We start from the raw sequence: 26188 nt of genomic DNA, 5'->3' as shown, positions 1-26188 counted from the left end.
ACGCGTACGCAAGCAAATCGATCAGAAGTAACGCAGAATAGAATTGAAATACCGGCTGTCTGCTGAAATATGAATCCATTAAAATCAACAAATTTGTTGTCGACTTAAAAGAAGCGCATTTTGATGATTGCAGCTTTGTTGAATCGGTGAAGGAGTCAGTATTGTTCCTTTCAAAATGAGATGGAATGAAATGAACATATTTTTTTTGTCGTGTTCCAATCTATAAATAAGCATTTTAATAGTAATAATATAAAACAACATTAACACAAATAAGATAACAAAATCAAGATGCAATGAGTTAGATTAGCGTTACAAAATTATTTGACGAGCATTTGTGATATTTGTGAACATAAAAACCCCGATGGTACCATAAACAACAAGTTTTTCAAGTTGAATGGCTTCCCACAAATGCTAAACATAATATTTTTTACTCATTTGTTGAAGTATTTTTAGGTATGAACAATATTTTATCTGACACATCACTGCAGACAATACTTGCACGTCGACCTAACAGATAAAATTACGCTATGAGAGAAAAGATCAGTTCAAACAGATTACTTAATTGAAATCAGATATGCTATTAAATCACTGACTTTTATTACTCAGTCCATTTCAAACTGGAATATAAAGTAGCATATTTGTTTTTACTAGACATGCTTTAATTTATGCTTAGTCAAATGCTTTTGCAAAATTTCAAAGTAAAAAACGTGTCATACCCTTATTACATTACAAACATGATGCAGAATAGATATAATCTTTACTCTAGTTAATTTTGAACAGAAATTAAAATATCTCAAGCTAATAAACTCATCATAGAAACCAGGATTAAACTGTATTTACGCCAGACGCGCGTTTCGTCTATAATAGACCCATCAGTGACGCTCGAATCCAAAAAAAGTTAAAAAGGCCACCAAATACAGCACGAATGTGATGAGCAGGAATTTTGACCTGATGATAGTTATTCCAAAAAACAACTGTCTTGCTTCCAAAAAAATATAAAAGTTTTATAACAAATGTTTCATGAAGGACTTTGTGCTGCAGCTGAATATCAGACAGTTGTTTTTATGAAGAATCTTCGATGAAGTTGAACAACCAAAATGCCTTGAAATATTTTTTTTATTTATGACATATAACAAAACGAATTATATAGTTCTTACAACTTGTTTGGATCTCTAATAGATAACAATACAACGGTTTGTTTCCCGCTATTTGAAGAACGATCACGTGTCATTGTGTTACGTTTTGGTTTTTTAAATGCACACACGAATTCATGGAGGGTTTTACGGAATGGAGCAATAATCACGTAGTAAAGAATAAAGTTGACCGAGAAATTGATAGACTGTAGTGTATTCGTGACGTCCGAAACTACTCTGTATGTGTAATAATCTGTTGTATGTTCTTTCATGATGTAAAATATAAATTTTGTAATTTCTGATGGAGCCACGAGTATAAAGAACAGTATGATGATCGTGATCAGGGTAATATTTATTCGTCTGTGCGCAGACAGACAGGAAGTGTCGTCACGACTATGCAGTAAGCGAAGTTGTTTACTCAAATGTAATGCTTTGATCAACCGGATGTTGCAATACAACAGCACTATCAATGGAATGAAGTTTCCGCATATAGCCCAAAGTATTTTGTAGACATAAACAAATTTAGTTTTGAAAAATAAAGTTCCATCTTCGATAGTTACTAGATCATCTATATTGACACAGTAATTTTCCGTTCGGTAACGCCATATGTATGGTATGTTGAATGCAAATGATATCAGATATGCAATCACAATGGCGGTTATTGTTGACTTTATTGTAATGAATTGTCTTGAGCGAAACGGATGACATATTGCAAGGTAACGCATAAATGCAGTCAGTACTGTCATCATTGTACTACTCATTATAAATGTGCTTATGACAGTGATACTATACATCCTGTAGTAAAGCATGAACTCTGACCTCTGATACAGATGTCGTTGTAAGAGAAACGCATTTGGGAAAGTTGTCAGGCAAAACATCATATCGGATATTGCCAAAGCCACCAGGCATATAGTTGTGCAGTATTCAACATCATCTAACGTCTTGTTGCTTTTCTTTTTTGTAAATACTATAACGTTTAGAATATTACCAACAAACCCAAAGGCACAAACCATTGGTACGATTACTCCATATAACAGGTGCTGCATCTTTGCTATTTTCATTGCTAATTCTATAAAAGTTGAATTGTCAGTTGATGCATTCATTGATGAAATCACAGTGCAATTCTGAACGTGTTCCATGATTAAGGAATTTCCTTGGAATCTTAATTAAATGTAATCTTTGAGATGAAAGCCAGGATAACCTCTGAAATGGTCGCAGATAAATCAAATTCACTTGTCTCTTTTGTGACTATATGCTTTGTTTACGATTGCAATACAGTTCGGTCACACAATGAGCAATTTTGTAACATTTAGAAGTCAATCATAGTAGTTCCACATGATTTATTAAAAAAAATGTCTTTGAATATTCGAACTGTGGTATGAGTAATTGATGCTAACGTTGATTTTTCAAGCGTTGATTTTGGACTGATATGTCTATTTCCTAAAAAACATATTTCAATTGCCTATTGAAATTAAATCCATATATCAAGGCGTCATGTACACAAAACTTTGGAAGTAAAGTTGAAATTTATTAAAAGTTATAAACGGTTAAATGTAGAACGAAAATATTAGATATTTCGTTTGTTTACTATTGTTTTAGCCTTCATTCGTTAACGTATTCATGATATAAAGGCAAACACACAACAACTCTAGAACCCACTATGTATATTTTGAACAAGTATCAATCCATTAATCTCTTTTAGCTGTATACTACAAATGCTCCAGCTAAATACAGTTTACCTGAAAAAGAAAAAAAAGTATTGATTGCACATTTTTTCAAGAATCTATTTCACAAATACATTTTTTTAAATTTTAAATTGAATTCTATTTTGTATTTACAACGTATTAGAATTTTGCTTTGGTGTCTTTCGCCTCTCTTTGATATTTCTCATGTTATCATTTCATATTGTTGTTTAATCCTGAGAGTTTATTTAATACCCTTTAATTTTAAAGTTAAGCAGGAATGATGTTTCTTAGAAAATGAAAGTTCACAATAGATAGTTGGCTGAAAAATAATTGAGGTATGTGCTCAATCAGTTCTAACTGTTGTTTTCTATATGTTGAAGAGAGGCGAAATACACTAAATGGATATTCAAAGTTATAAGTCAAAAATCAAACTGGCATTTTCATATGAAAATGACAAAAAGATAAATATCAGTATTCAAAACCGATTATGTTAGAATGGAATCTATGTTTTCAAACATTCCTATATTAACAATTAAAAGTCGTAACTACAAGATAAAGTTAATGATGCTTCCATAAAATGATATAGCTTTCTGTTTTTGTTTTTATTCTGTGTTTATGTATGTTGGCGTTTGTTTTTGTAGCAGTTCAGTGTTCCTGTTGCTCTGTTGTTTTCCTTTTATTGTTCTCGTGTGTTCTTCGGTTTTGGTTCCTGTCCTGAATTTGTTTTCGCTGCATTTTATCGATGACTATAGAACAGCGGTATACTCCTGTTGCCTTTATTTCGGCAAACATTTCTAACACTTTAATGAAGAATAAAACGGGAAGTACATAAATGTTTGGTAAAATGTACTTTTTTTTAGATTCGTTATATTACAAAATATGTAAATTTCATGAATTCTTTATTTTGCATATAGGTCGGTTCTCATACAGTTACCCACTGGTTTCAAAATTACAAATTATAAATCAGTCAAAATGAGATTTATGTTTCAATATATTTCTTAAATATTTAGCACGCCTACAGGGATGTTACTAGATGCCTTTTGTTACCATATGAACTTAAACTATGATCAAACGTTTAATACTATGTGGGTTATTGAAGTTATACTTTAAGTAATAATCACATTCTTTTGAAATACAAGTAGAATAGTGCATGTGTTGAAAAATGCGCTTTGGGTCTTCTAATTTTTTATTGATGGAAAACCGAGATTAATAAAATGTATAATCTCTAATATCAAATGCTGAAGAATTAATGAAGAATTATAATTACAAAGTTAAGTTTTAATTTATACCTACTCAGTTACTAACTTCTATGTTCACCACAAAATATTGCGTAATTCATTATGTTCAAAAATGATTTCTTCTTCTAAAAACGGAATTATTTACTGGATTAAGTGATTTTTATTAACAAAATCAATTTTGAAGGATTGAAACTAGTTGAGGAACCTGACATTTTGTAGCTTCGCATAATTGAATTCGCAGAAAACGTGTCACGAAAATAGCAAATCTGTGAGACATATTTAACTATTACAGATGACAAGAATATTTAAATTGATGAATATAAATTGGAAACGATTATTTTTATATTGGCTACATGATCATATTACTTCAAATTAGTATAACAGAACCGAAACTAAAGTAAAAACTTGAATCACAAATATACTGAATTCCTAGAAAATTCAAAACGGAAAGTCCCTAACCAAATTGCAAAATCAATAGCTCAAACACATGAAATAAATGGACAACAACTTTCGCATTCTGACATGGTACAGGCATTTTCTGATGTAAACAGTGGTGGATTAATTAAATCTGGTTTTAAAACTAGTTAAACCTCTCACATATAGAGTTGGACACAACAACTAACCATCAGTCAAAAAAGTTTTCAAAATTACGACTAAAACTACATTCTTTATGTTTTACTGTTTCAATAGAAACTTTTTTAAAAAGCGGATGATACCAAGAGGCAATTTAAAACTCATAAGTTGACTATAAGGAGGATGTTGGCTCTATGGTTATTTCGGAGAGTCGACCCGTTGGCAAAATTATATTATAATGATACATTTGTTTGCTCATTACTACTAGTAATAAACATTAAGGATTCATAATACAATGATGATAAAATTTGTTTACGTTACAATAACACCATAGCAAGTGTTTCCCAAGCTATATTAGTTTTCCTGTAGTTTATTTTGACAATATTTCATGCAAACAATAATCTTATTTAATCACTTCCATTTTGATTTAATTGGTTTTAAAATCTCATTAGTGCTAATGTTCAGTGTTTTACCGTCTTTCTAAGTTAATAACACTTGACATCTTGCGTTTTAGCAATACTGGTATCAAAAAGTAATCAGTATGAAAACTGAATGTTTCAAAGTTCATATTTTTTCCCAGATTTTAATGGCCAACTATTATTAATGAAATTACACATTTGTTTTATTGTTCTGTTAAGTTTAACAATACTTTTCAACTATCGTTTGATGCTGTTTGCAAAGTTATTTTTTTTTAATAAAAAAATAGCTTTTATATGCTACTCCTTGTTGAGCAAAGCAATTTGATTTTATCTGTAAACACATTAGTTGTACTATTGAGATTTTAAATATTCTTTACCTCCTTAACAAAACAGGATATAACACATAAGGAAAAATCAAAGCAGAATTAGATTACTTCTTTCATCACTATATGAAAGGTTTTGTAAGTTATAGAGATATATATTTCTTATCAGGTATTGGTTGAAATAAGATCGGGTCAGTTTCCGCTAACACGTTTGCACCAGGAGAGTTATTATAAATAGTTCCCCGAATCTTAACTCAAAATGTATAGTAGAACAGACTTAAGATGTATATACTAAATAGAGTTTATCATTACATAAAACATCTTAACATATGCATCAAAATGATCATAGAAAGCTTAGAAATAAGTTTGGGTTGACTTTTCTCAAATGTTCAGTGTTTCAAAGTTAATTTGAGGGGATATTGTAAACTGATTTTAAAAATATTTGTAAAGTATCAATATGAAGACACATACAGATATAAAATTTTGGTGTGGGTACATATTACATAAAAAAAAACCGTAAAACGGAAGAAGAAAATATATAACACTTTTAACTTTAACAGCACTTTTTATGCATTGATCATCTAGTTTGTTGAAATTGGAGGCAAAAGTAATGTTCAAATTATATGATCTACCTTGAAGATTCAAATCAACCGAACAATTGTTTTCTTTACCTTAATCGAGGAATCCGTATTAACAAATTCCATTCTTGTTGAAAAATCACTGTTTTACAAAGATTCATGAAAATAGATTGAAAATAAGCAACTAAGACTAAGATAGATTATTTATTTAGATTTACAGTTGGACATATTTTTGTAATTAGTTTTCCTGATTAGGTCCATACAAAGTTATGAAATGGCAAAATAACTACAATGTATCTGGGTGTTACATAAATTTACAGTAAAACATCTGTGAAAAGTACTGTTTGGACCTTAGACATATAGAAAGCTTTGTTCCTTTATCTTGCTATTGAACGATTTGGAATGAACAACTTTTAATTGACTCTACGGGAATAAAAAAAATTATAATCTTTTGAACCCTTTTGAAATAAACAAGATGTTTGATCTCAATTGCAATGATATCACATTGCTTTATTTTTACATCACTTGAGATATTCATTGGGAAACAATCAGAATGCTGTTATCAATACTATTTATTAACTTTCTTATACAAGGTTCAACCCACCATTTTTTCTTGAAATGTCCTGTACTAAGTCAGAAAAATTGTCTTTGTTATATTATAGTTCGTTTTTGTGTGTATTGCAATTTAGTGTTTCTGTAGTGTCGTTGTTTTCCTCTTATATTTGTTGTGTTTCCCTCAGTTTAAGTTTGTAACTCGGAATTTATTTTTTTCTCAATTGATTTATGAATTTCGAACAGCGGTATACTATGTTGCCGTTGTTTAAATCAAAATGACGTTTGATCTCAATTGCAATTATACCACATTGCTTTATTTTTACATCACTTGAGAGATTCTTGAGGAAACAATCCGCACGCTTATCGATTTTCTTATACAGTTATTTAATATGCAGGTAGTTCAATAATCAAATTGGCCGATTCAGAATCTAAAGAATCATGGGTAATTTCATTGTTCGTATCCCAAAATGAAAATAACGTCACTTGATTTGTTGAATTTCTATTGTTTATGACATTTTTAACCAATCACGACGTTTTGTTGTGCACTTTTGAAAATATTACCCAGGATGCATTAGATTCTGAAACGACGAATTGCTAATACGTCTGCCACTCTACATGAAAGCAAATTCCACTGAGTATAACATTAGTATGTCATTATCTCATTTGGTTCCACGACGACCCAAAATTTTCTTGGATCAGGCTGATCTTCTATCTTAAGGTTTCATTTGAAAATATTTGACAGACTTTTCGCGAGTGCTTGCAGAGAAAAAAAAAAAAAAAAAAAAAAACAATTTACAACAATTCCAGCGTTTCAGAGAAATATAACCCAAGTTTTTTTTAACTAGAAAATATTTTGTGCTATTAAACGGGAATGGAAATCATCACTCTGAAGTACGTCACCGTGAAAACAAAACAGAGACAATTTGAGACAATTTGATAAAAGAGACAATATGAGAACAAAAAAACTAAAGGAATATAGAGATGTGAAATTTCTTCATAGAAACAAATCAAATACCAATGCTATAATTGCACGATTCTTCCTGTCTGTATATTAACAATAAGAAGCATGGTGGCAACTCAGGATAAGTTTCCTTATATCCTTTACAACTGTACAATCATATAATTTTAGTAATATCATTTCTTTGATCATATGATATTTGTTGTAATGACGACATCCTTTGGAAAGATAACTTCCTTATAGATGTTTATTTCTTTTTTTATGCCCCACCTTCGATAGTAGGGGGGCATTATGTTTTCTGGTCTGTCCGTCCATTCGTCCGTCCGTCCGTCTGTCCGTCCGTCCGTTCGTTCGTCTGTTCGTTCGTCCCGCTTCAGGTTAAAGTTTTTGGTCAAGGTAGTTTTTGATGAAGCTGAAGTCCAATCAACTTGAAACTTAGTACACATGTTCCTTATGATATGATCTTTCTAATTTTACAACCAAATTAAACTTTTGACCCCAATTTTACGGTCCACTGAACATAGAAAATGAAAGTGTGAGTTTCAGGTTAAAGTTTTTGGTTAAGGTAGTTTTTGATGAAGCTGAAGTCGAATCAACTTGAAACTTAGTACACATGTTCCTTATGATATGATCTTTCTAATTTTACAGCCAAGTTAAATTTTTTACCCCAATTTCACGGTCCACTGAACATAGAAAGTTAAAGTGTAAGTTTCAGGTTAAAGTTTTTGGTCAAGGTAGTTTTTGATGAAGCTGAAGTCGAATCAACTTGAAACTTAGTACACATGTCCCTTATGATATGATCTTTTTAATTTTACAGCCAAGTTAAATTTGTGACCCCAATTTGACGGACCACTGAACATAGAAAATTAAAGTGTGTGTTTCAGGTTAAAGTTTTTGGTCAAGGTAGTTTTTGATGAAGTTGTAGTCCAATCAACTTGAAACTTAGTACACATGTTCCCTATGGTGTGATCTTTCTAATTTAATGCCAAATTAGATTTTTTACCCAATTTCACGGTCTATTGAACATGTAAAATAATAGTGCAAGTGGGGCATCCGTGTACTTTGGACACATTCTTGTTTTGTTAAACTTTACAACTCGGAAGCCGAAAACAATCATAAAGTTTCAAAATTCGAATGTTTTTATTTTTTTGTGAATAACATGTTGAGAAAACAGATTTTTTTCTGTGACAGAAGACAGACGACAGAAGAAATTCTTAGCATTTGTAAAACAAAAATTAAGTATCAAAGACAGTTACGAATATGTATCAAATCAGAATATCTATTAAGCTTAATTTTGTAAAACAAAATCCATCATGAGTTAATGCTGAAAGTTTTCATGAATGAGAAATTATTGATCTATCAAATCATACAAATAGCATTAAGGGATACGTTGAAATTAAGCAAACGCAGTCAATTTGGAAATGAGAAATGGACGAAATAAGATTATTTATCAGACAACCATACAATGGTATTTATCTTTCCCAATTGTGGTTATGAAGAACAAATGCCAAAGTTAATTTACTATCCCATGACATATCGTATAACCCAATTTATAGTGGCTATTTGGCGTAAAACGTTCTCACTTTAGATTCATGGTGTTTTTTTCTTTATTTAATGACCCTTGTTAACTTGGGTTTTAAGATGTATGACGAAAATTATTATTAATCATTCATTGTGCATTTCGATTTATTGTACAGTCTATCGAACAAAGGACAGGGAAGGGCTTACATTTTTTCTCTCCTCAGAATCCATATGTGCTGCAAAATATAAGCAGCTCGATTAAAATAAAGTACACTATTGTAAGATTTCACTGAAAAATGCTAAAATCAGGTGTTATGATACAATATAATTTTGGAATGAAATATCTCATTATCCTGTTTTATTTTCATTAGTCATAATTCATGTTATTTAACTCTGTATGAAATATTTTTGGACCAATTTCAAAGGAAATAGAACAGAATTAGGAAAGACGAAGTTGGTATCTTAACGAATTAAGAAGACACTGGACCCACAATTTAAGTCATAGTTATTTTTTAACGTATTGTTAAATTCCATATTGACAATGGATCAGTCTTTAAACTTGAGAGGTCACATTTGTTTTACATTAAGATAGGCAGAAAAGCCCTATATATTTCGGTTGAATGGTATTACATTTCCGGGAACTGGTTTGATCGTGTTTGTACCCTTATAAAAAGTAATTATATATGAAAACTGTGCATATGCTGAACAAGCTAACAATGTATTTTTGAAAGATGTGCAATGACAACCTGTTATAAGGCAGTTAATCGCTAGAACGGCAACATTAGTCTACCGCTGTTTAATAGTATTTAATTGATTTAACTGAAACACATCCAGGTTATAAAAACCAAAACAGAGTGAAGCATATCAACCACAAGAGAAAAAATAGGTATAACAAACACTTTACTACTACAAAAACATATATACAAACGGACTATTTGATAACAGCTACCATCGTAACCTTATGCGTATGACGATATACTTCAGAAGACGGTCATCATACATATTCACATTCCTTTGAAAATATTTCAGATAACTATGGTTTCTGTGTCAATATCAAAAAATGATTAAAATTATAAAAAGGCTGCTGTCATCCATATGGTGAAGGATATGTTACCGTTTCACCTTTAAACTGTGTATTTCAGTGTTTTTATCAAACCTTATGTCATAAGTTAGAGGAAAAAACACATAAACACTTTTTTTCTAAATTTTTAATGCATGTTCACACGAAATACTGTTTTGAGTATAAAGACTCTACATGATTTTAAGGTCGCAATTACCGGAGATAGGGAAATTTGATTTTTAGTATGTATCATAAAACGTCTTTGATCGTTTCTAATTGGCATATAAAGGTTAACGTTAATAAAATAAAACATTATAAACATAATGTATTGCAATTAACACGATCACTAGTTAGCCAATTTTGAACTAAAACTACCTTTTGGAACTCAACATTTCCAGTCAATTCCGATCAGAATGGGGACGTTTAATCCGATGCCTCATCTAAAGAGAGTGCCACGCTCTTTTCACGTTAAGAAGCCTTGCAACAACTCTCTGAGGGGTCCGTAAGTTGCCTTTTGCAAGGCAAAATTTCTGTCTCTATCCAATATACCCTCAATTTCCAGTGGCAGTCCAATTTTCCCGACCATCATCCTCTATTATAACAACCTACCTATTGTGTTTATTGTTAATTTGTTCTCGTCCTGAATATGCATGAAATATTTACCACTTGACGTTAAGCAACCAACAATCAATCAATCAATTGAACTCAACAGCTGTCAAAAGTCTAAACAATTGAATTTAAATCGGGTTCAGTCTCTCAATTAATTTACAGACTAGACGTTTTAAATATCTAGTTTTGGGCAGAAATTCAGCTTACTTTGTGAAAAATCATACAGAGTCAAGGAAAAAATACACCGAAGAGGATATTACTGCCATGCCGGACTTTAATTGACAACATGTTTGTTGAATTCCAACAGACTATTGGAATCCAAATGTGTACCAATTGTGCTCCTCTACTTGCAGATTTGTTTTTGTATTCCTATGAAGCAGAATTTATCCAAGGGCTTGTACAGAAAGGAGAAAAGAAATTAGCCCAGTCTTTTAATTTTACCTTTCGATATATTGATGATGTACTGTAATAATAATAGATTCAGTGATCACTTACATTTAGTATATCCAAGTGAACTTGAAATGAAAGATACTACCGACACAGATAAATCTGCTTCATATTTAGACCTTTATCTCGAAATGAGTACTGATGGTAGGTTGAAGACCAAAATTTATGACAAACGCGATGATTTTAATTTTCCTATAGTCAACTTTTCATGTCTATGTAACAACATCCCAGCGGCACCAGCATATGGAGTATATGTGTCTCAATTGATACGTTACTCTAGAGCTAGCTCAAAGTACGTTAATTTTGTTGAACGAGAAATATTGCTTTCTCAAAAGTTGCTTAGACAGCTATGAATCAATCAAATTTAGGTCATCACTCAAGAAATTTTACGGTCACCATCATGAGCTGATTGGCCATTATGAAAAAAGTGTGTCAGAAATCATATCTGATATTCTTCCTCAGTCATAATAACCTTCCATCATTACCAAACTGAACAAAGAAATAACACGACCGGTGCCGTATACGGTGCAGAAAATGCTTACTCTTCCGGAGCACCTGATTTCACTCCCGGTTTTTAATGGAGTTCGTGTTGTTTCTTATTTATTATTTATAACTGTTGATGTAAATGTCCTTTGATTTTGTGAGTTTAGTTTACTCATTGGTTTTGATTGTTATTGTCTTTAAACATGCTATGTACATGATACAATATGAAGATTATTCATTCCAAATTTTATGGAGAAATCACCAATTCTTCGTAAATAAACATTTAAGTAGATTGATCACGTTTTTGTGAATACATGATTAGTGTGAAAAGTTAGATAAGGTAAAATGAATCAACAAAAATCGAGCTATAAGAAAACTTTTTTTGTTTTACAGTGCATTTTGGAGACTTCATTTATGAAACGATATGCAGTCCTATTTCGTAAATTGCTGAATTGATCAGATTCATCGGTGATTTGAGCCACAATTAGATTTTAACTTAAGAATCGATCTCTCATTTTTAGAATGTACTATATAACAGTATTGTCATCACGAAATTCTGCTGTAGGATTAAAATATATACATCACATCATATTTGCTCTGATTTTGATAACAAGATTATCAATCATATTTTCTAATATCGCCGTTATCCATTGATTTTGCTTTCATTTCAAGTCTTATTTACTTCTTATTTTCATGAGTGACCGCGGTGAAAACTGTTCTTAGTCTTTAATTAGTTTATAAAAGGTACTCCATCAAGTGTTAGGAATACTGTAATAAATGAAATTAAAACGAACGCAGAGTATATTATAAACACTATGTTCAAGGCTGATCTTTCTTGTAATTTGAAGTCCTATTTTATTAAGCCATTTATCACTAAGAACATGAAACCCATAAAGTGTTGTTTGTTTAGTATAAGAAGATTGTCAATAGAAAGAATAAATGATTTGTAAACGAGATATGAAGTTTTGACTAGCAGAATTATGTCTATGAAACTTCCGACAAAATGTCAAGTGATAAATTTGTTTTAGAAGGCAAAGTGTCTGCTTAAAGTTTGTTTTTGAAATTATCTCCTCTCCGGGAAAAGTTAGACTGACTTACTGTTATTTCCTTCCATTATCAAATGTAAGAACCAATAATATTATAATAGTCGTGATTTTGAAATCTTTATTCTCGATAGTCCATTAAAGTTTTTTTGGAAGTTAGATTTGCTAAAATGAAAATGTGAATAGCTTTTATGTACCACAATTGATGAGTTTTGTTTATTATTTTGCTCTTCTCTAAATGTTTACTTAGTTTTATAGATTGTTTTACTACCTACCTTCTTTCACATACATCGACAATGAAACCAAGAAAAACCAAGAATCTATACGTCGGGGAACTTTTACACTTGTGTATTTTTCAAATAAAAGGGTACTTCTTTCAAGTTTTGTATTTTTTTTTATACCAATCGTAGGTCGTTACCATATTTCTATTCATAAATTACGCTCATGAAAGCTCACATTTCACGGACATCATTAACTGAGTTGTTTAACTGACACAAACACTTCTTTAAAAAAGTTTAATAGTTATAGTTAATGTGTTTCCCTCGATTGTATATAAAACAAAAGAAGATGTGATAGGATTACCAATGAGACAACTCTCCACAAGAGAACAAATGACACAGAAATTAACATTTAGTTTGTTACCCGGATTTGTTTTTTGCTAAATGGAATTATCGTTATTGAACAGCGGTATATTACTATTCCCTTTATTTATAAAGATCCTTGAATTGGCTGACCGAGACAATGTCTTTATACCAACTATCTAGCGACATACCGAGTGTTTCCCGTTTACCTTTTGAGAAATATAAAAAGCATAGATTTGCAATATGTATAATGTTCCAAGGTAAAAGATGATTATACTGTAAAAAAATAATATAAAAAATACCGAACTCCGTTGAAAATTCAAACGGAAAGCCTAATCAATGGCAAAATCCATCGCGCTTCTTTTAAAGTCGAATAATACATTCACTGTAAGTTATTGTTTTACATCTGGTTCGGAATGGATTTACAAGATTTGAACATCTTTAAACTACTGTTCCTCTACATCATTGAGTAAAGTGGTACAATTTTACAAATTTTTTATTTTGTAAATCATATTATAGTCCGCTTGACGTCATTTTCTCTGAAAGCGATGGTTATTAATTATTATTTCCAGCTTTTAGTGTAAATACAAATTATTAAAAGTTTCAATGTATTATAAACTTCTATTTGAATGATGCACTTTAATAATCATTTTGATATTAGAATTTTTAAGACAAAATTGAATTAGAAATTATCGTCCATTTGTATTACAGATAATGTTATATATTATTCTTCAATTGATTATTTAACATGTCGCCTACTTGCTCACAATTATGTGAAACTTTCAGAAATGTTCTTCAGAGGTGAATAACCATTTGAAGTCCACAAGACCTAACGAAATCAAATTCTCGTATTTATGAACGTAAACGTTATGGAACACAAGGACACTAGAAAATTTAAAGGTGCAATTAAAAATTAGGGTTCTTAAAAAATGAAAAGTCGATCTATAATTTTGAAAATTACTCTCTTTTTCCAAGGTGATTACAAATTAGAGGTCGTTAATTTACACTGTTACCGTGAGCAAATACTTCCAGTCCTTCGTCAGACATTATTTGTTGGTAGGAAAATTGATTAGGTTGCAAATTTTAGAGATTCTTTTCTTGATGATTAAAACTGTAAAAGCCTTCAAGCATATTATTCTGAAATTCCATCCATAAATAAAAGTTCAATGATATATTTTGCCTTGTCCGGCTATTATTCCTGTTTACTTTACCTTACACAAATGTTTTGTCGTGTTGTTTTCCTAGTCAGGGCTTTGACGTAGAATATTTGTATGTTTAACTTTCATAGTCATTTGTTATTATTGAAGTTATTTTTATGAAGCTTGTCCGGCGAATTTTATTGTATATAATGTGCAGTGTTGTTGCTGATTAAGCTGAATAAGTTGAATGTTGTACTTTAAACAAAAATGTACAACGTTTGACTTTGTTTCCAGACTTGAAAGACGATGCCACTGCTGGTGGACGGTTCGTCCCCGAGGGTATCACCAGCCCAGTAGTCAACACTTCGGTGTTGACATGAATATCAATAATGTGTCATTTTTATAAATTTCCTGTTTACAAAACTTTTAATTTTTCGAAAAACTAAAGGATTGTCTTTTTCCAGGCATAGATTACCTTAGCCGTATTTGGCACAACTTTTTGGAATTTTGGATCCTCAATGCTCTTCAACTTTGTAAGTGTTTGGCTTTATAATATTTTGATGTGAGCGTCACTGATGAGTCTTGTGTAGACGAAACGCGCGTCTGGCGCACTAGATTATAATCCTGGTACCTTTGATAACTATTGAAAGGTTATTGTTCTATCTTCACTTGTCTTCGTTTCATTCTTTGTTGTATGTTTTGTTTGTTCGGATTATTTATGCGAATTACTTTAGTTCAATCTTGTCTTACTATTGTGTTTCTAAAATAAACTTCTAACTGGTTAACTATTACTGTGAATTGTTGCTGTGAATTGTTGTCTGTTTTGTTCATACAGCTGTTGAAAAGCTTTTTTATCTATTGTATTTAAAGTCTACTTACAGTTTGTATTATTGTGCCTTTTTAGTTTGTACTGAGGTTTTATTTTTCTCCTTCCTTTATTTCTACATAAGAAAATGTCTTTAGCAAGTCAGGAACATGACAGTTATTATCCATTCGTTTGATGTGTTTGAAATTTTGGATTTGCCATTTGGTTAGGGACTCTGTTTTGAATTTTCATCGTAAAATATTTGTGTGATTTTACTTTTTATTGCAACAGAATGTTGTACTGCTAGAGTGTGTGTATAATAGATTCATAGTATTCAACTTTTGTAAAGTCATGTGTCCAATATTTTTTTTTGTTTTGTTTGTGAAGTTGTTGTTGATTTTAGTTATTCTAGCTTGTCTGGCCATTGTTACCGTTGAACTTTCTAGCGCATTGAGTTATTTTCACGACGTCTTGTACGTCTAAGCATTTTCCAATTTATCATTAAATATAAATGCAATTATGCGGAAACCAAAGTACAGAAACAATTATAAGGCAGGAAATTAGAATCCTAAAATATGTATCAGAGAAGATCAGAACAGGTTAAGTTGATTTGAAAGAATTACCACCGACAGTATCGGTAATCTAATAACTTCATATGAATAGATATCTGGAACTATTTTGCAAATCTTTTCTAGTATTGAATATGTAAGATGCAATTAATTGTTATAATACCTCATAATGTTCGTGTTTGACCCATATTCTTCCGCAAAAAGCAATATTGTATACTTATTCTGCCATATTCTTTCATCGACAAACAAACGAAATAAACGAACATAATAAATAGTTACTTCCAGTTAAACAGTTTGAATTTAATCAAGTTTTTCATTCGAATTGTTCAAAATAGATATTTTGAAGTAGCATTCCGGTAAAAATGTAACAAAACAGGATACTGGTGTATAATTGCGAGGTTAGAACTTAAAAAATGTCACATTTAAAAATGCTTAAACGAATAAAAAATAAACGAACTGAATGTTACTACAAAACAACCTAGAGACTAATGTAACTGAACGGACGAATATGAGAGCTTTCTGACATAATAGCATAAAAGCATTCTCCATTTTTAGAATCATGACTTTTCGTTCTGGTCGGTGGAGTTCAGTAATATCACTGCACTGATAACCTTGTCAACAGAAAAGAACAGTTTTCGTAATCTTGTTCACTTTGAGAGCAACTCTTGACAACTTAACCAATTCAAGAAGAAACGTTATATTTATATATGATATGTTGATGGGAGATGGCTTGTTAATTGGTTGGAGATGGTTTTCGCTATGGGGATACACAACGATATAAACTTAGATAAAAGCATCATCCCTCCAAACAAACAAATCATAATATAATTCGCACGACTTTGTTTTGGGGTCTCTAATGCACAACCATGTATACTTTTAATTATCGAATATATAACTTTATTCTCAGCTAACTTTTAAGAACTTCTTCAAATAGGAAAACGTAACACAGATTTCAAACCAATCATTTATTTAATTGAATTGTATTGAACGCCTACTAAATTCAGAAAGAGATTGTACAATTAAAACGTGATCAAAATAATCGTCATGTTCCAGCTTTATAGCTGTCAAACACTTACTTTGGACTGGAACGTGTGCTCCTGTAAGAATTTATATGATTCGGAATGCTCGATAGAAGAAAACATTTGTTAGATTTTTTTTTTTTATTTAATTTTACGAATTACAATAAGAAAACCGTCAGACCGTTAATTACAAATGCTTTTACAATGAAATGTATAATGGAATGTATAATGTTTTTGGTAACCATTTGCTAATCTTGTTGGTGATATTGTTTCCAGTAGAAACACCGATTTTATGTTACCCTTGATAATTGCACTTGTTGTTGTAATGGCGAAGGAATGTCTTGTATCTCTAGTTCACAAAGTGAATGAGATTTTGAAGTATAAACGAAACAATTTGCGAAAACTAAAATGATAAAAAAGAATGAAAAAAAGACATATAAATAGATCTCAATTGATTTCCAATCGCTCGTAGTATTTAATAGAACCATGGTTATGAATTGGAATGTCATTTGCTTAATTCAATATTGGTCGTAAGATAACGATTTGTAAGTGTTTTGTATTCCCAAGATCCCTTGAAGTGTGGGAATTCTAGGAAGCTATAATGTGTTATGCATGTTAAATATTTCAAATATTACCAGGATTGCAAAATTACGACAGAAATCATAGAATCCAGACAGATAAAAAACAATTAATCTTAAAAAATACCATAAAAGTACTCACGAACCTTTAAGGTGGTACCTAACACCACAGGGAGATAACTCTGTAAAGTCAGCTAAACGTTTTAATTACGTTGAGTTGTAGAGGTAATATTAAGCTTCTCAATGATCAAATTGGTGTTTGTCAAACTGCTATATAACCAGTGTAACTTTTCTGAGAAAACCGTTGGTTTAAAATTTTTGATTTTTTTTATATTTTTGTTAAAGGATCAAAGTAAATACTTTGTTAAAATTTTATGAAAATTAAACGAGCCAAATTAATTTTTCGTGAATGTGTTAGGGATCACCTTCAATTGAAATTAAATCCATGCATACTTTGCATCCACATGTAAACAGGGAACCGGTTCTTTAACTGTTTTGTTTTGCCGTTATGTGTTCCTTTTTAACATGATACCTACTAAAACCCAAAATCAAATAAACAACCAATAAATATGCGGGAGTTTCTCGCTACATTGAAGACTCATTGGTGGTCTTCAGCTGTTGTCTGCTCTATGGTTTTGTTGTTGTCGCTTTGACACATTCCCCATTTCCTTTCTCAATTTTATGTTTATTGCTTTTACGTTCAAAACATTGTAGTATAATAGTGATTACAGTTTTGAAAGAAACGCCAAAAGATCAAAATGTTTGTTACATTCAAAGAAATGTTGGAGATTTAAAATGTACGTAACAAATCCGAGTTACAAACTAAACCTGAGGGAAACGCATCAAATATACGAAAACTACGACACAACAGAAACACAACATTAAAATGTAACACACACAGAAACGAACTATAATATAACATTATAATATAAAATGCCTAGAAGAAAATTGGTCTTGCATAAGTGCCGATGTTTCGTGACCTTTCAATTAAAGGTCCAGGTTGAGACTTCTGCCAATTTAAAGACGTTAGTAAAACTCACTGATAATTTCATAATGCTTTTAAAAAAAATAATGTGAATTTTTCGAAAAACTAAGGATTTTCTTACCCCAGGAGTAGATTACCTTAGCCGTATTTGGCACAACTTTTTGGAATTTTGGATCTTCAATGCTCTTCAACTTTGTATTTGTTTGGCTTTTTAACTATTTTGATCTGAGCGTCACTGATGAGTCTTATGTAGACGAAACGCGCGTCTGGCGTATAAAATTATAATCCTGGTACTTTTGATAACTATTAAGTACGACTTAAGACTAGAATATTGCTTCGACAATAATCATCAATCCTACAGATTTGCATTACAGTGCCATACAAAATACTTCAAACACAGAGACAAAAGTTTATAACCAAAAAAATATATAACAATCGCATTGTGTGTTTGATAGAATTATGAGTCGTAAATTGATTTTTTTATATATTATACCTTATATTTCAATTGATTGGCGCCAAAATTATGATAATACAACAAGCTACAAAAAAAGTAAAATCACAAAAATACTAAACTCCGAGGAAAATTCAAAACGGAAAGTCCCTAATGAAATGGCAAAATCAAATGACAAAACATAAGCAATATAAAGCGTAATAAGGATTACAAAACATTAAAATCTAATAGTCGAAAGAGGCATGGTTCCAATAGACACATATCGGTATTCATCATGCTGCTAAATTTGATTTAATTACATATGATCTACGTAAGAGGGAGGCTTGTGATCACTTAATACTGAAATAACTACGCAATCGTGGCCTTTTTTATTATTATTAAATCAGGCTGTCTGAACCATATTGATCGTATTGGTTTATGTTTGTTTTGAAAGGTTGTCAGTGTGTGTGGTATGTTGTACTTCCTCATATTTGTTATAATTTTGTTCTTCTGTATGTACAACTTTATCCGCCCATTTGTATAGCTATTTACACTTGATATCACATTAGTGACTGTCTGCGTAAAAAGATGATAGATTGTATGTATAATGATTGTGAGGAACAAAATGACATGGGCAGATGCACTGTCAACATACCATGCAAACGTTTAGCACTTTAATTGTAGTATTTCAACAGTGCGACCGAAATCATTGATCATTATATGTAAATATGAAAGTATATAAGTTTTTGTTTGAGATAGTTTACTTTATTAGTACACATATCATTACCATTTAAGGTATTTTTAAATTCGTTTCACTGCCAAAGCACATTAAATGCAAAATTTTATTAGACTTGCTATAATTCCCTCGGTTTTATATTTTTCTTTCAAATTTATATGTTTACTGAAAAATATCAATATGCTTATTGCCCTCACTTAGCATGAGTTAGTATAATCAAAATCTCTTAGTTATAGTTATTGAAACTGTTTATGAGGTAAAAAGGAAGAAACAATTGAGAAGGTCTAATTTGATATATGCACTCAATGTAGAGCAGTTAGGTTTGAAATATTATCTAGATTTTCTTTATATCTATATTTTCAGATATGAATGATATTTATCAATAATACATTTTTGCACTTCTATTTTGTACTTTCAATATTCACAACTATGTGTAAATATTATTTCCAGCGAGTAGACGTGTATTAATATACGTTTAATTTAATATTTTTGGATTCTTACCCATTATTGTTTTAATATATGCACTACAATGTAGAGCAGTCAGGGTTGAAATATTATCAGTATTTTTTTTTTAAATATTTGACTCATATCAAAATACATTTTTGCTCTTTCATTTTTATTTTTAAAAAGAAGGGAAACCTATCAAAATACTTGCAAAGTTTACCACTAAGTGTAAATATTATTTCAAGAGAGTAGACGTGTATTAATATTATACGTTTGCTTTAAGATTTCTGGATTTCTTATCCATTATTGTTTTAATATATGCACTGCAGTGTAGAGCATTCAGGGTTGAAATATTATCATGATTTCTTTTTAAATATTTGACTGATATTTATCAATAATACATTTTTGCACTTATTTTTTAATAAGAATGGAAACCTATCAACATACTTTCAATGTTCATCACTATGTGTTAATATTTTTTCAATACAGTATACCTGTATTAATATACGTTTACTTTAAGATTTCCGACTTCTTACACATTATTGTTTTTCGTGCAGTAGAATACATTACTGAAACAAACACTACCTGAATCAAAGCTTTGATTGACACTCGTTGATACGACTGAAAGATTAAGAGAAGTATTGGTGGTTAAGCTCTTTTGATTGATGGAAAGCCGGTTAGGTCTGTGTAATGTTTCGTTGAAAATCTCTGAAGCAGTTTCCTGAATAATATTCCATTGATTGAAATAGTTTGAAATTAATAGCTTTAACTGTGAAGACTAGCAATGCAGATGTGTTTTATAAATCAGAAGTTGTTAAAATAATGAAATAATAACGCAGAACAAGTAGCGGTTTTACGACTGGAAAACAAAACATTGTGTTTGATAGCTTGAAAGAAAAATATAATATTGACAATATGATGCTTTGATGTAAAAAAAAAAAGGCAACAGTAGTATACCGCTGTTCGAAATACTATTTATTTTGTTCGTAGTATCAAAGAAAAAGAAATATTGATTGAATGGATAGGAGTTGTGGTTTATATTGATATTATGAAATTATATTGTTAATAAAATGTGAGTCACTTAAAATTTGGCATTTTTTTGGAATATCTGGGTGTTTTATTTATTGCTCTTGAACTTCGTTATTGATACTTTTTTACAATTCCCCAATTCACAAATCCTGGGGATTCAAACTTTTTGTTTTATATCATTCTGTCAAGATTTAAAAAACAGTATCTGTTATTAGACGAAAAATAATTGTATTAATGGTCCGTTTGTTTGCTAAAACATTATGGCAAATAACAGTTACTAGTAACCTGTTGGGCTACATTTCAAAACTGTTTATTGATTATGATAACAATACTGATCTCAGCGCACAGCCATTTATGTGCCCATTGATCTGCTTATCATGATTAAATTTTTATATGACAGCAGTTCTGTCTTTACCGTTTTGGTTCACTTGGTTATAACTGCCCCTTCTATAGACTTTTGTCCTAAATATGACATTCAAAATGTTTTCAGTCGAATAAAATGTTCAGTCTATTTACCAAATAATAAAAATTCAAGGATAAGTTGATAATACCCCAAGCATCTTTTGCCAACAACATTTCTATCAGTTTTCAGCAGTAAAATAAATTTGCCATCATGGTTCTATGACAAAAATGAAAACAACACTTTTATAAAGTCCATGCGTTCCTAAAGCTTTTCTGGATTTACATTTTCAAGGAACGCTCAAAGCCGAATATTTAGAAGCTAACTATAACATTTGGTCTGTTAAAGTATTGTTCCCAGCGTTGAAACTAATGCCCTAGACTCAAATCGATCACTGTCCCTGGCTCGTGGGTGTTAGTTCAAGTGCTGACTAGTAACAGTACTCAAGTGTTCGCGTAGTCAAAATCACTCAAAAACCCGATACTTGATACTAAAATATGCACCAACCTCAACTACAAAGATTAGGCGACTTCGAAGAAAAATACTACTTTTGATACTTCTATACTTGATTTTGTTTTTTCGTGATCGATTTTATTTAACACAAATAGTCACTTGATTCCTTTGCAATTAGGGATCAATTCCACGTCGTTTCCATAATTCGCTGATGTGGCGTCAAGCAATCATCAACCAATCAATCAATCAATCAATCAATCAATCAATCAATCAATCAATCAATCAATCAATCAATCAGTAGTTTGACCTATAATTTTTAATTTCTGTGTCATATTTGCCGGATGGTAACAATGGCGTCCTTGTTTTTGAAAATAAAAAAAAGTTTGATAGACTACAAAGGGGAAGTTATATTGGATTTCATTTGAATGTGGTAAGATCAGATTCTATAAATAACACATCAATGTTGACAGCTTTAAACAGAACTGATAAAAGGATAAAAGGACATCTTGTATCTCTTTTCCCTAGTATACATATTCAGTGTTCATATTATCCAAAAAGTAAAATCACAAAAAATACTGAACTCTCGATGAAAATTCAAAAAGGAATATCTTAATCTAATGGCAAAATCGAAAGCTCAAACACATCAAACGAATGGACCTCCAACTTCTCGTGTTTTATCGTATTTATGATGATTCGAAGTATTAAGAGATCACTTTACTTTTGATCATTTCTCTTTTGATAATTTTGTTTTGTCTTTTCAAGTTGCTTTTAATATTTTGTTCATCAAACGTTAGCTGTAAAATTTGAATAAAATATATTAAACCTCAGTTGTATACAAGATGTTTCCTCCGTCATAACGAGGGCGTCAAGTTTCAAAATAACATCCGATTTTATATACTGCTAGCCGATCAACATGGCCACTGGTGATATAGCAGGAACATGAAAGTGAAACAGAATATCCATGGGAAGGTTAAGTTTCAAAATAACTTCCGATAATAGTAACGTCCGGTCAATATAGCCTTCGGTATTATGCCAAGACAATGACATTGAGCAGGAGAAAAAATGTTCTTTAATTGCTATCACTATTTAGTGCCATTTACGGTACAGATAAAGATTTCATGCAATTTTCTATACAGTTGGCTATTTTTAACCTATTATCAACAATCAGACAGTAAATTTTACAAAAATGATATACAATTTTCTTCTCATTCGTCATTTATCTTCCAAACACTGAACTTATATCTGGTAATATTTGTAGATCACGAAGACCGTTTGTTAGTCAAAATTAAATTGATTTATTGTAAAGACAGCGATTAGAGACTCCAGTTTAATGTTGTCTTATTTCTTCCGCAATCATCGAATTTCAACAACAACATAGTTTAGTTCCGATTGATAACGTGTTGGCTGAGTTAAAGTCGTTGACTTTGCAATCTCTGACAACTTAACAGCTTTTCTGCTTTTGTAATTGGTATCGATATTGATATTAATGATGTAAATAATGATTTTTTAAGAAGCTTAAGATTGCGTTAAAGTTTCGTACTTTATACTCGATTTTGACATTTTCAATTAGTAGACTCTATTTCACACTGGTTTATTGTATGCGTGTTTAAGAAGTGGCATTACCCTATTTTTGGTTCATTGTCATATTAGTGAATCATAGGATATTAAAAGTATCTGTCTTCATTTTATAAATACTTTCTTGTAGACACTTTGACTTCCAAAGCATACAAATTAATGGGTATGGTCAGAAATTTTAGTGGCGGCCAATAAGGGAAATGCATGGCTTTAATACTACCTGAAAAAACCTTGTTTAAGGGGGCAGAATTAGGAAATAATTCTATTGAAAGTGGCAAAAAGCAACGTCAAATGATTCATTCTGTCATACGTTGTCTATGCTTGCGCGAACGTTTCCAAAGCATCAATTGTGAACTGATGCTATAAAACTTGATGACGTTACCCAATCAAAATGAACGTTACAAAAGATGTTGGATAAGAATAATTGATTGAATGGGTTAAAGCATAACTGTTAGATTTTGAAGTTGGAATCTGGTTCTTTCTCAACAATGCTATGAACTAAACATTTTAATTGAAACTGATAAACGATTTTCTAACTCAGAAGAACTTTTGACCTCCGAAATGACCTTTGAAATGAAGCGTTGCATAGAACTATCTCTTTCACATGGCTGGTATTCGTTCAGCGAGATGTAACGAATCATTTACTAGACATTTAACGGAATTGTAAATGGACAATACTTAAACTGAATTAATGTATGTGGTTTGCTCCCTCTTTTAAATGATTGATTATTGTTGGATATGGTTTCTCCAATTATTTCATGCATCAAGCTTAAACAAAATACGACAATTGCCTGGACTAATCCCTTCTCTTTCCAAGAAAAACCTGCTTGGCCGAGTTTTACAAGTACAAATGGTAATGCAGCATTCAGGTATTCAGACAAACCGTTATAGTTCCAATAAGATTAGTCTTTGACTTGGACACTGAATCCATGCAAAACTTACAGTAGCATACAACATTGTCTCAACTGTTGATAAAGGATCACAGATGGTTAAGTACAATCAATGCTCTTAAGATTTGACAATCATGCTGAAATTGTTTGCACATAGCTATTGATTTTATTTGTTTAATATATTGATATCCAATGTAGGTCTGTGATTTAGACCCCATGCAGTTTTCAATCCATACGGAATACCTACACCATAACATAATTTAATCAGAACTGAACCTAAACGAGTGCATGCATGAAAAAAAAAACCCCGAAGTAAGATAGAAAAATGTGTTTATAGAAACAAACATTTATTGGTAAGCGCATAGGAAGAAACTTACTGTTTTTAACAAAATAACAAAAACATAAATTAAATCTAGAATACAGAAAAGACTTAAAATAACTGCAAGTTCAAGTTAAGCTAGTTAAACTGAAAGTCGTTCGCTATAGTGGAACTAAATAAGTTAGATTACTATATAGACATTTTGCGAAAAGGTGCCAAAATATTTAAAAGTTTATGAAGCATTGTCTTTCTTAAAGGAATTTTCTCTGAAGTGATTGGGTATACACAGAGCCTCGTGAATCAGTATAATACACATTAAGAGAATGTGAACAAACCATTAACACACTGTATATAGACGTAGGACACATTCCGAAATATCGTGTTGATAACAGGAATGGTGCAAACGTAACCGCCTTTTAATATACACTTACTTTCAATGTCAAATACAATTACAATCCTTTCACAGAACGAAATGAACAGAATACAAATAAATATACTCGTTTTTCTGTAGGAATGAGAACACAAAAATTAAGAATAAAGAAGTTTATTACATTGGTTGCAATGAATTACATTGATTTCCCAGTTGAATAAAAACCGATAATTCACATGTGAAATAAACGTGGTTATTTCACTCTCTGACGTCATACAACAATAGACGTTGTCAAGACGTCGATAACGGCGGATAAAAACAAATTTTTAATGCGTAGAAAAAAGATATAGTTCCTTGCATGTTTCACATTAATTTCTTTAAAAAAAAGCCATTTGCCAATGCAATAAAAAGAATAACTAATTAATGAATTCAAATATCGAAAAAAATTCAACTTTTTCTATTTGAATTCTTCGATTAGTTATTCTATTAATATTAAAACCAATTTCCATATAACATATAAAGTTTTGTTTAATTGAGTTGTATGTAATGGGAAAACACTGAAGACATCATTCACTTGATCTTTTTATTTTTGGAAAATCTTACTTTTGAAACAGAAAAAAATCAAATGTATATAGCATTTCATGTTCAACTGCTGGTCATATTTCCAGGTTTGTTTTTTTTTACTTATTTCTCGCAAATAATTATGTAGCTTTTAAAAACTTTTTGAAAACCATTTATTAGAACTCGTGTTTGGTTTAGACACAAACAACTTTTTGCCATTAGATATTTGCCATTTCTTTAGTTTAGTTTGGTCTCAATAAAAAAAAATATTTGATATAGTTTTTTTTTCCAATCAATAAAATGATGATTGGTATTATTTAAAATAATAATAATAAAATGTTTTTGTTGGATATTAAGTACAAGGAATAATTATCTTACCTTAGATTTGAATAAAGAAATCTGTCATTCCAGAGTAAATAGAAGAACGGTTCATGATTATCTTCTTATATCAATTCCAATTGATTGTTTACGTTTACTTTGTGGGTTGTTCTTAAATATAGAATATCCAATCAAAATGCGTTATCCGTTTATATGTTTTCTGTATTCCTTCTGCACTGCTACCGATCTTACAAGGTATAAAGATATTGAATTGAATAAATTAATTGTCACTCCAAATTGTTTTTTTACCTTGCAAGTTGATGTAATTGAATATAAAAACCCATTACAAGTGAGGCAAATAG

The 26188-nt window shown here is 30.9% G+C and overlaps 2 protein-coding genes across 5 annotated transcripts in view; one reads left to right on the top strand and one right to left on the bottom strand.

The window, feature by feature from the left end:
- LOC143078722 (CD109 antigen-like) overlaps positions 1-26188 on the top strand; it is a 356264-nt gene that overhangs the window by 131434 nt on the left and 198642 nt on the right. The gene's annotated exons all lie outside the window — the stretch shown is intronic.
- Positions 1099-25912, bottom strand: LOC143078721 (FMRFamide receptor-like). The gene is made up of 2 exons (XM_076253650.1): positions 25887-25912; positions 1099-2872 (listed from the first exon to the last, which is right to left on the bottom strand). Exon 2 carries the CDS (start codon positions 2270-2272, stop codon positions 1154-1156), a length of 1119 nt encoding a protein of 372 aa, XP_076109765.1. The 5' UTR covers positions 2273-2872; positions 25887-25912; the 3' UTR covers positions 1099-1153.

This window comes from Mytilus galloprovincialis, chromosome 6 (assembly GCF_965363235.1).
Source record: "Mytilus galloprovincialis chromosome 6, xbMytGall1.hap1.1, whole genome shotgun sequence".
Lineage (NCBI taxonomy): Eukaryota > Metazoa > Mollusca > Bivalvia > Mytilida > Mytilidae > Mytilus > Mytilus galloprovincialis.
Note: the sequence above shows the minus strand (reverse complement) of the source record. Positions and strands in the feature narration are given on the sequence as shown.

Coding starts and splice junctions, on each gene's coding strand:
- LOC143078721 (XM_076253650.1), bottom strand. CDS start 2,272: ATGGAACACGTTCAGAATTGCACTGTGATTTCATCAATGAATGCATCA.